This window comes from Chinchilla lanigera, unplaced genomic scaffold (genome assembly GCF_000276665.1).
Source record: "Chinchilla lanigera isolate Chin_1 unplaced genomic scaffold, ChiLan1.0 scaffold00100, whole genome shotgun sequence".
NCBI lineage: Eukaryota > Metazoa > Chordata > Mammalia > Rodentia > Chinchillidae > Chinchilla > Chinchilla lanigera.
The window spans coordinates 7,100,624-7,111,931 of NW_004955501.1; the positions used below are offsets into that span (position 1 = coordinate 7,100,624).

General features: G+C 44.5%; 2 protein-coding genes across 6 annotated transcripts in view; both read right to left on the reverse strand.

Moving 5' to 3' along the window:
• Positions 1-536: 536 nt before the first annotated feature.
• Positions 537-2,453, reverse strand: LOC102009630 (U8 snoRNA-decapping enzyme-like). Its single transcript, XM_005406843.2, has 3 exons — positions 2,106-2,453; positions 1,737-2,006; positions 537-858 (listed from the first exon to the last, which is right to left on the reverse strand). Exons 1-3 carry the CDS (start codon positions 2,241-2,243, stop codon positions 655-657), a joined length of 612 nt encoding a protein of 203 aa, XP_005406900.1. The 5' UTR covers positions 2,244-2,453; the 3' UTR covers positions 537-654.
• Positions 2,454-7,234: 4,781 nt separating this feature from the next.
• Nek11 (NIMA-related kinase 11) overlaps positions 7,235-11,308 on the reverse strand; it is a 267,222-nt gene continuing 263,148 nt past the window's right edge. For all 5 annotated transcript variants that reach the window (XM_013505736.1, XM_005406856.2, XM_005406853.2 and 2 more), the window contains one exon: positions 7,235-8,122. In XM_013505736.1, coding sequence (XP_013361190.1) covers positions 7,903-8,122 — 220 coding nt within the window. In that variant the 3' untranslated portion in view covers positions 7,235-7,902. The remainder of the gene's footprint in view (positions 8,123-11,308) is intronic.

Sequence of the window (11,308 nt, forward strand, 5' to 3'; positions counted from 1 at the left end):
AGTCAAGTTGACAAATCACAATTAACAATATCAGAGGGGATGGTGTCAGGCCAGGACTCACAAATGTCACTTCCTGGTTAAACTGGACATGATGAGTCAGGTTGTGTCACATATACAGGGAGGAGGCTTACGGAGAATCTGCTAGGGCTTCTGGGATGCTTGTCCCCCTTATGCCAGGAATTGGGAGAGCCCCCTGCTAAAAATGTATTGCACAAGCTTTTCCACTGCTGGGACACAGTACCGAATACCCACTACTTAAATGAGGAAGGCTCGTTTGTGCTGAGGGCTTCAAGGGCTTCAGTATGGGCTCAGCTGGTTCCAAGACGAGGACTTGGACAGGCATGGGGAACAAAGCAACTTAGTTCATGGGGTGCAAAACTGCTTATTTCATGACAGAGCAGGGGAACAGTACCAGAGAAGAGGGGCTGGGGGCCATACACAGTACCCAAGGTCATACCTCCACGACCCACCCAGGCAACCCATTGTGCTTTGCAATTCTACTATGCATTTATTCCAATCAAATTGATGTGTCAGGATTAACTATCACATGAACACATCTCTTTATTTTAATCTGGGATCATCTCTCATCTCTCAGACCCAGAAAAGAAAACATTTTCTTTTCCCTTCCTCCATCCCAGTATCAAAGCCCTCATCTCAGGTTCTGTGAGTTCTAAGAAAGTTGCCTGCATTGACATCTTTAAAACTCAAGACAGAACCAGCTTCCACGAGTCCCAAGTTGTGGAGGGCTTCCAGTAGTTCCTCCCGGGCAGCACCAATAAAGGAATTTTCCAGGAAGGCAGGAAGGCCTCCCACACCATCTCGAAGGGTGTACAGGGGCACTCGCACCAGGCCCAGCACCTGTGAAGGGAAGGAGTCAGTATACAATTTTCTTTCTAGCAAGATCTTTCAAGAGCTGAGGGCTCACTTCCTTACACCCCAGCAGAACTATCCCCAAGGGTCAAACCTCACCAGGGCTCACAGGCCCAACCCTGTACAGGTAAATGATCCAGGACGTGCTTTCCAGCTCCACAAACCCACATCACTCCCTGAAACCTGTAGGGGCCCCCGCCTCCGGGATGCAGGAAGAGCCCTAGACCTCTGGTTCTGAAATGTGGAGTTCATACCAACTATATCAGTACCACTTGGGAATGCATGGAAAATGGAAATTCTTAGTTATTCCTCCCATCCTGCTCCCCTGCCAGTAACTGCGAGTAGGGTCCAGAATTCCTATTTTAGCATATGTGCTACCAAAGAGAGCAGAGCAATAGTTGTTTTATAAGCTACTTCCCTACCAGCGACGTTCTGATACTTGCTAAAGTTTGGGAACCACCTCCACTCCCAATATATCTTCCTACTTCCCCTAACCTTAAGTATCAGGGGCATATTTTCTACCTAAGAATAATAAACACCCAAAATTAAGGGCAAGGGTGTTACGCCCGGCCACGCTGACATTATCAAAAGGGAAGAGTGGAGCCGAGGGTGGATGTGTTCTAGAGAGATCTCTGAGGCAGTGCAGTAGCGGGGGACAGGCCTTCCCAGAGACCAGGTTGGCACTATTATCCAGCTTGAAGATGACCACGACCCTAATTAGTCCTGGAAACTGGGAAGCCTGCAAGGTCTGGCGGGCTATGACTTCCTTCCAGGGAACCCATCTAGGGAGGGTTTCTCCTGGGGAGAAGGAATTCATGGGGTAAAGAGGGAGCCCGGATGTGGGATGGGCTCCTGGCTGGCCCCACCTCCAGCCCATGGTCCTTGGCTTTTGGTGCTCCAGCTTCCACCGCCTGCAGCTGCTCTAGCGTCAGTTTCTTGGCATAGAAGTGCCCCACAACATGCGAGGTGTCTCCTGCACGTGAGCTGCGGTAGTCTGTGCGCCCCACGCTGAAGGCGGAGACCGCTTCGCCCAGCTTCGCCAGCAGCTCTCGGTTCAGTCCATCCTCCAAGGTGCTGTGCTTCGAGTCCACGAAGCCACCTGGGAAGCCCAGGCGCCCATCGAAGCGCATCTGCATCTGCCAGGGAGAGAAAGGGAGTTGGCGGGGTGCCCAGGCAGTGCTACCCGGATGAGTGCGAGGCCCGGGCGGGCAGGGGCCAGGCGCGCCTCTCCTCACCAGCACGGCGTACCGCAGCGGGATGCGGCCGAAGAGCATCCCCGGGTCTGGCGCGTAGAGCATCACAAAACACAAGTGCCTCCACTCAGGCCCTAAGGCCAGGGCCTCCGCCAGCTCTATCTTACGTGACCCTGACATGGTCTAAGGTTTCCTTTGGTTATGTGGTCAGCCCCCCTGCTTAGGTGGGCGAGTCTCACCCACACCAATATGAGTGTGGGTGGGCCCACCAGGGCCAATCCTTGGAGCCAGGAGCTTGGCGTAGTAGCCAATCAGGGCGAAGCTCTCAGAACAAGGGCCAAGGGACCCTTGGGAAACTGAAAACTTTCTTGCAATTGGGCCTCAAGCCAGGGAGGGGCTTGAAGGCGTGGCAGAGGCTCTGAAGCTGGTCCTCAAAGGATAAATGCTGAAGTCATAATTTGGAGCAGCTGGGGTTCTTGCAAGGTCTGGAGAGCTGGACGGCTCAGGATAGTCTGAGCAGAATTTAATTACTAGGGAGTTCTGGGAGGTGAAGGAACAACAGTATTGAGAGAACTCCCAGAAGTTTGGTAAGGGTAGTTTTGCAGTTGGATTAGGAGGAATGTAGCAGGGCTGGCTTCAGAGATCATGGCATGTCCTATGGTAGGGGGATGGAGAGATGTGATGGGTAGCCTTTTTAGTGGCTGCCCCTGGCTCAGATGAGTTTTTCTTTCTGTGTGGTGATCTACTGCTGATTTGTATTGTGGTGATGGCACAATAAACATTGACCACCTCACAGTTATCTAGGTCAGGAATTAAGGAATGGTTTATCCGGATGTGTCTGACTCAGGGTTTCTCAGGTTTTGTAGTACAGATGCCAGTCAGGGTTGCAGTCAAATGAAGGCTTAAGTAGGGCTGGAGATTTGCTTTCGCTGGCAAGTTGATGCTGGCTGTGGGCAAAAGGCCACAGTTTCACACTATATAGAGATCTCCATCTGTTGGAACATCTTGGTGTGGTGGCTGGCTTCCTCCAGAGCATAATTCAAGAGAGAACAAGACAGGATCTGTGTCTTTTATGATGTAGTCTGTCATACATTCTCACTTCTACAGCACTCTACTGGTTGTACAAGCTTGCCCACGGTCCAACATGAGGAGGTCCACATAGGGCTTGAATCTGTGTGCAGAAGGAAGGACCACTGGAGGGTCATCTTGGAGGCTGGCTACCACACTTGCCTCTCTATATCTGCCATAATCACCATCACATTTTATGTGCCAGCAGCAATAAAAGAGGAAGAGTAGGTCCAGGGTTTTTTTATGCATGTAAGATCTTTTCTTCCTTTTTATTTGCCTGGTGAATTCTTATTCAAAATTGTGTACCTCTACTTAGTGCCTGGTACAACTCAATACAAGTTGAGCTGAAGTCTGAAGAATTATCTGCAGCAGAAGTAGCCTTGTGTTGCCCTCAGTCCAAGTCTGTCATTCTCCTAGTGCAGAAGAACATGGCCAGCTGTACCAACACATTTCCAGCCTCTGAGTATGTCTGCCAGCCAAAACAAACCCATGGAGTCAGGAAATACTGAGAACAACTGCAAACTTACAAGGCAACAGTCAGGGATACAGCAAGGAATGAACTGAGCCAGAATATTCAACTATCAAAGCAGGAAAAAGTCACAATATTTTAGAAAGACAAACATGTTTCTAGCTGTTGAAAGATTCCTTCCAAACTAAACTTCCACATCTCTTTTGAAAATACTCTTTTTGGAGTCAAGTTTTCAATGCTGTCTCAGTTTTCTTTCTGTTGCTATAACTGAGTATCACAGGCTGCATTGAATATTGGGTTAAATAACCCTTAGTTATTGCCAGATGATCAGGCCCACAATCTCCCAAGCAAGTGGATGGTGAAGGCTTAAATAAATGAGACAATGGAAATGATTTCAGGGCTCCAGAAGGGACTAACTCTCTTACAGCTTTGATATTCTCTGAGTTTAGACAAAGACTTCTCTGGGCAGCCCGTATTTATTTGGTCTACAAACAAGGGAGGAGGATACTCAAAAAAACACAGGAATCTCGCAGGACCTTGGGAGAATTTTCCCAAGTAGTAAATTATGTCAATCAGGAGAACTACCTTATCTTTAGGTTGGTATTTATTGTAGGAGTGTGGAGTCTGCAGCTGTAGTCTCCTTGTAGTTTACTGGGGTTGGAGCCAAATGTCCTCAGCTGTAGCTTTATCTTGTCCTTTGAGGTGTCACAGTTTCACAGGTCAATACAAGCCTCAGGGTGACCAGGAACTCACAGAGGTTTACTCACTATGAGTGTCTGCCTATCTTTAGACAAGGTGCCTAAGCTTCAGACAGTTCATAAGTCAACACGGAAAGCCAATTGGTTAATATTAAATCCTGCCCAGAGCCACTTTGTAGTGGTCTCCAACAAGACTGGGTAATTCAGAAAGAAAAATATTCAGATAGTGGTTCTATAGTCTGGGATGTTCAAGATTGAGGGGGGTCAGATTTGGGGGGCACTTTGCAGAGTCCAAAGGTAGCACAGGGCATCATGTGGAGAGAGGATCATCTACAAGAGACAAAGCCAGAGCTGCCTTTTATAGCAGGCTCTCTCTTGAGATAACCACTGATCCATTCATCCATTAACTCATACGTGCATCTTCCGGGATAGCAGAGCTCTCATCTAATCACTGCTTACAGGTCCCAGCTGGTCCCACCACTTACTACCTCACAATCGGGGTCAAACCTCACAGTGAGTTCTGGTGGTGTCATTCAAACCATAACCCTGTATAAACAGTGGCTATGGTACTCCTCCTGAGTATTTATAAATACAATATTCTATAATATATGTTTGTCGAAGCAAATTTATGAACTTCCTTCTGAAATTAGGAAGAACTGAGGCTCCTAAGGGTTCTGGTGATAATGACTACTTTGCAACTGTGCAGGTAGGTGAAGGAAGGGTAGAATGGGTTCAGTGCTGGCCCTGCAAGCCATTTCCTTGCCTTTTAGAGCTGCTTGCTACATGGTGCGCTCAGCTTTTAGCTGGCTCCTGCTGATCTCTAGCCAAGGGTAAGCTGAAAATATCTAAAATATCAAGTGTTAACTGAAAATATCTAAATATCTCAAGCTGAAATATCTAAAACATCTAAAGGTGTTTACATGTTGGGGTGCATTTATGTAGTAATAGTAGAACATAGAAGCCTAAGGAAGCATGGAGTGATGAAGTAATAATGATGGAAGATCGAGAAGCCTCACAAAGTGAATTGTGGGGAGCAGCTAAGTTGGAGATCGACCACACATTTGGGGTTAGAGCAAGGCCAGCCCCAGGAAAAACACAGCACCCCTGAGCCTTGTGAACAAGATGTTAGGCTTACAGCAAAGCCAGTCCCGGGGACACAGGCTGGAAGAGGCGGACCATGTAAACAAGTTGACCTCTAGCTCAGCGGCACATCGCATCTGGCCTTGGTGTTCCTCTCTGTTAACTACAGCACAGACAGCTCTGAAAATGTCTCACGTTCCACATTCTCCGCACACCACTGAGACCTTGCACTTTCCATCCCTTTTTACTGTATATAAATAAAGACGCAGATTGTGCTGGGTTGTTGCTGCCTCTCCATCAGAGTCCTGTCCCGCCCCATTTTATTATGTCTCATCTTTTCTTAATCTCCCATTGCCCCCTCTCAGGACCCCTCAGGCCATGTGGGTTTCAGCAGTGAATGAAACCTCCTCTGAAATCGAGAATGTTTTATAACAGGTCCATATACACATTAGGTCACCACAATGGCAATTTTGCATGATCAACCATTATCCATATTCTTTACAGCAGTGGTCAGACATAGGCAGGACACAGATTTGGAGAAAATGACTTGCTCTAGATCACACAGTAAGTGGCAAGTAGGGGTCCTGAATCCAAGTCATCTTGTATTGCTCAGGTTTTTTTCCCCTTGAACAGGTTGTGGTAGAAGGATTTGAAAACATTTTTTACATTGTGTCTACCCCAGCTTCCCCTCTTCTGTTCCTCCCACTCCACCCCCATCTATTTCTCTTTGCTTCACTTCTGCTCCTTTATTATCTTGGTGGCCTCACTCCCCTTCTTTCTGACACACTAGTTAGTAATCCCATCATTTTAGAAAAGGACCATGGAGTTCCCCTAGCCTTGAGCTACAGTTTAATTTGACAGCCTCCTTTATCCTGAGCCCGCTGTGACGGTTCAACTCTTCTATAATAGACCTACAGCTCTGCGCCAGCTTCACCCTGAAGACATTTAAATAATTAACTCCCATTACTCTCCTTTGTGTGTTTTATCTCTACATCACCCAAAATAGCTGCTGGCATTTCTTTTGCATAAATAGAAAGCAAAAAGGTCAACTGGCATTTGTGTGTGTGTGTGTGTATATATATCTATTTAGGAAAGTAGCAAGGTCCTTTATTCCCTCATAGCTGTTACAGTTTTATACCAAGCAACTTCCTAGGTCTTTAACTCCTTGGCCAAATTTTCCTGCTGTCTTGCATTTTGGTTAGTTATTAATTCTTAGTCTGCAGTGGCCTAAGATGAAGAGTATGTATAGGAGAAAGAATTTCCCTAAAGGCAGTGGTATAGAGATGTTTTCCCTAAGTCCTGTTAAATCTTGTTCCCCACTTCACCCCAGTGAACCACAGGAAAGGTAAGCTTGAATGAGCTTCTTTTAAAAAACATGAAACCATGATGCAAAAGAGTATTTTCCCACCTCCTTTTCTTTATAAGCCCAATGTGGAATACAGCAAAAATCCCTGGAGGGCAACATATTTTCAATATGCACCTGACTTCTTAGAAACATGTTCTAAAATGCAGGGCACTGTCCCCTGGGCATGTTGATCTGTTTTGAAAGATGGTAGAGACTCTGAAAATGTACCAATTTCATCTTCAAACCCAGCAACTCACACAGCATTCTCTGTTCTGATGTAAATACCATCACCAGGAAGACTTAGAAACGTTTATTAATTTGGGTTTTATGAGCGTCTGCCTTCTTCCAGACTTATTTGCAGTCTGCTTGGTCATAAAAGGACATGGGGCATTCTTCCCGGGGTGAGGTCAATTTCTTGTTAATGCACACACTCCAGCTCCTCTCTTCTCCTCTGAGTAACAGTTATCATTAGATGGGTATGTTACACTTAATAAGATACTTTCACACAGCAGGAAGAGAAAGTAGGTGATTTATTTTTATTAATGAAATATTCATTTATTATGAATAAAACTTTTCAATGCTTCATGAATGAGTCTGGGGAATAAGTTACAGAAAGGAATCACTTTTAGCAATTTTAAACCAAGTCCTTATGTTTAGGTACTTCTTGCTTGTTTGTCCTGAAGGAGAAAAAGTGCACCAAAAACAGCTTACCCAAGACAGACACACCTGCCCTAGCCAACTCAGCTTGTCGGAGGCCAGTGTCCAGCGATCTTCACAAGCAAGCTGGCTATGTTTCCATAGGCTTCTGGTGGCTGGTACTGAGCCCTGTCATCCAATTGGAAATAATAAAGGGTATCTGGCCCCTTTCTCTGAGGCAACCAACAGGATGATTCGACCCAGCTGGAAGCCCTGAAATGATGGAAATCCTTTGCAGGACACCAAACCTGATGCATAAGTTGCCACAGAGTATAAATCAAACAACACTTAATGACCATTGACTCCAAGTATAGGCCGCCACATTTACTGGTCTCCCAAGCAGTCATTACTTCTGGCAGAGAACTAAAGATAAAGACAGTAGCTAGAGTGATATACCCTTTCCACCATAAAGACCAGCTTGTATGCTTCATGGAGTTCCACTGAAATTTGTCAACTTGAACTTCTGCTTGTTTCTGACATTCTTTAGTGAGTGTTCTGGAGAGGGGCCTCCTTTCCCACTGCAATCAGTAACTGCTCCTCAAAGTAGAGGAGCTGATCAACTTCAAAGCAATCACTCGCCCAAGGTACCACTTTTTCAAGATACTTGCGGATCTCTGTTTCACTGGCACCCTGATGCCTTGCTGTCTTCAGGTAATTATAGACTTCTTCAAATACTTCTTCTCCCAGCTTCTTCATGGCTAATCTGCCAAAAAAGATCAGGAATCACCAAGAGCTATACATGGAGAATATCTGCGAGAAAATGTGTTTTCAAATCACTGATAATACTAATAGCACCCCTGCCTTGAGATTTAGGAAAAAAAGAATAAGGCAATAGTATCTCATCCTAAACATTAAAAATTATTTAACAACTTGAATGCCAATCATGTTTCAAGTCTTCCAAGAACTATGAGTATGGCAGTAACGAGTTAGGCAAGTTTTTGCTGCTGTGTGTGTGTTCAGTTCTCATCACTATAATGAAATGCCTGAGACAGGGTACTTATAATTGTTATGGTTGATACATCGTGTCACCTTGAGGAGCCTAGAGCTTAACTAAGTGACTCAGCACTTCTACACCCTGGGGTGAAAAGTACATGGCCTTCCCACTCTAGGATGTTGTTCATTGTGTCCACTTGAGAAGTTTAGAAGGTTAATGATGTTACTCAACAGGGAGCCAGGGTGCTTACTTTGTATTCATCCTGAGCCTGTGCAAGAGGAGGGCACAGAGATGCTGTGGGTGCGGGTGGATAGCCCATACAATGTAAGAAGGCAAAAGAGGCTTGCTCCCCATTTTTGCTCTTGCTGCTTTTGCTGTCTTCTGCCACCTTGAACTGTTGCCCTTGTGCCCTGCCACTCTGAGTTGGAGCCAGCTGATTATAGACTGAAACCTCCACAAACTGTGAGCTAAATAAACCTTTCTTTCCTTAATTTTGGGCTTTGGGTATTTTTTCTCAGCAATGAGAGAAAAGAAACTAAAACAATAATGTAAAGATAGATTTATTTAGCTTATAGTTTTGGAGGCTTTCAGTCCAAACAGCATTACGAGGCTGTGTGGTGAGGGCTGGCCTGGACCACATGACCACGATCAAGGCCAGCACAAAATGGTGGGAACGTACGTGAGAGCACACAATTACATCCCAAACCAAAAGCAGAAAGAGAATGGGAGGGCCCAGTTTGCTGTTTTGGTAGCAAATCTCAAGAGAACTCAAGGGGTCATACATAAATTTCCTTATGCTCCCGTGACCTCAGGGTCTCTCCAGAAGTTCTACTCCCTCCAACAGCACCATGCCTTCACCACAATGGACCCTTCAGGATACATCATGTCACCTTGAGGAGCCTAGAGCTTAACTAAGTAACTCAGCACTTCTACACCCTGGGGTGAAAAGTACATGGCCTTCCCACTCTAGGATGTTGTTCATTGTGTCCACTTGAGAAGTTTAGAAGGTTAACGATGACGTTACTCAGCAGGGAGCCAGGGTGCTTCAGGAATCCGATCATATCTGCACCATTGCACACACATGTCCACATATGTTCACATATTGTGCATGTATACATAGATATACACATAAGAAAGAAGATAATAGGTAGTACTGAATGAAATAAAGAGGGTGGGAGGATAGGGAAATCCTGAGGATGAGGAGGTTGTCATTTGAACAGAAACTCTTACGAAGTAAGGAAAATGGAAAACACAAGAAGTGAGAGAATTTGGGCCCAGGACTAAAATATAGGGAAATATCAAGGTAGGATGACTGCTACTAGAAGAAAAAAGAGCAGGAGGATGGTGGGATAAAGCATAATAGCTGATAAAATGACAAAGGAAAGGAGAAAGAAAAGGACAATAGTGGCTTTACTGATCATTCGCCAGTCACTCTGCTACCCACTTTATTCTGACAGATTCACTGAACCTTTACAACTGCCTTATGAGGGACGCAGTTTCCTAAATGCCTATTTTATAGAAGTAACTGAGGTTTAAAGGGCTAAGGTGACTTGGCCAGGTTCTGACCAAGGCCAGCATTCAGTGTTTCAAACATTCCTCCATCCTTTTCTGTACACAGATGCAATCTTTGCATTTTTATCGTCATGTTGCCACACCGCATATGTTTATTATGTGATAATTTTCCTCTATCTCCAGAAGAGCCACAAAGTAAAACCAGATAAGCAAAACTTGGCCTGTGATGTTTTGATTAGTCAGTATGATGCCTTCTTTTCTTTTCTTTTCCTATTCTTTAACATTGTACTACCATCTAACACTTACCTAATCATGTTTGGGGTCAGTCTGATAATCACATGACAGAAGGTCGGAAGCCCACACAAGTTGGATGGTGGGGGCTCTGAGGCTGCTCATCTCTCCAGCACTTGGCGTTCTGAGGTTTTCATTTGAGTATAAACTTTTACCACATGTGCGATCTTATGAAAACCCACTAAAACCTACTTATCCTCATCTGATAAATGGAGACATGTTCAATGAATTGCCTGGTTCACAAGGGTTAACTGAGATAATGAACGTTAAAGCACTTTGCAAGCTCGAAAGTACAGAAGAAATGTTAGTTAACATTTAAAATTTGTGTACTTTGCATTGTAATTGCTAGCCTCTAGAGCAGAGTGGGGAAGAATTACTCATTCTTTCCATGTGCCACAGTGCCTAACTACAGGTCACCCAGAGGTTGTGTTTGAGTAGTACTGAACCATTAAAACTTATAAAATGAAGGAAAGAGCTTTACTGTCAACATACGCATCGCTACTGGTCAGTTTTTAAATTGTGGAAGAAAAAACCAATTTTTCTTTTTACCAAGTCCATTGAAATGAATAGTATAGAAATATTTCTTCAAGGTCAAAGTTATAAAAATATTAATAGTTTTGATCTATTAATCCTATTTCTTATATATTTCCTATATCTCTATCTTCTATCTATCTATCTTCTATCTATCTATCTATCTATCTTATCTATCTATCTATCTATCATCTGTTGGCAAATCTCACTGTATTGCCCAGGGTGGACTCAAACCCATGAGCTCACATGATCCTCCTCCTCCTCCCACCTGGGACCAATATGTGCCACTACATGCAGCTCATTTTTAGTCAAGCACAACACACAAACAGGAAAGCACAGCTATTACAAGGGTACATGTAAATCTTTGCAGCATAAATATACCAATGTAATTATCTACACTCCTAAAACTCCAATGCCAGAAAATATCCCCCTAAGTGAAAGAGCTACATGTCTGAAGATGCTCACACAATGCTATATTGAAAAGGGATGGGAAAAGAAACCTAAATATTTTGTAGAGACATGATTAGGTAAGTGTTAGATATTAGTACAATGTTAAAGAATAAGAAAAGAAAAGAATAGAAGGCATCATATGACTAATCAAAACACATCACGGGGGGGGGG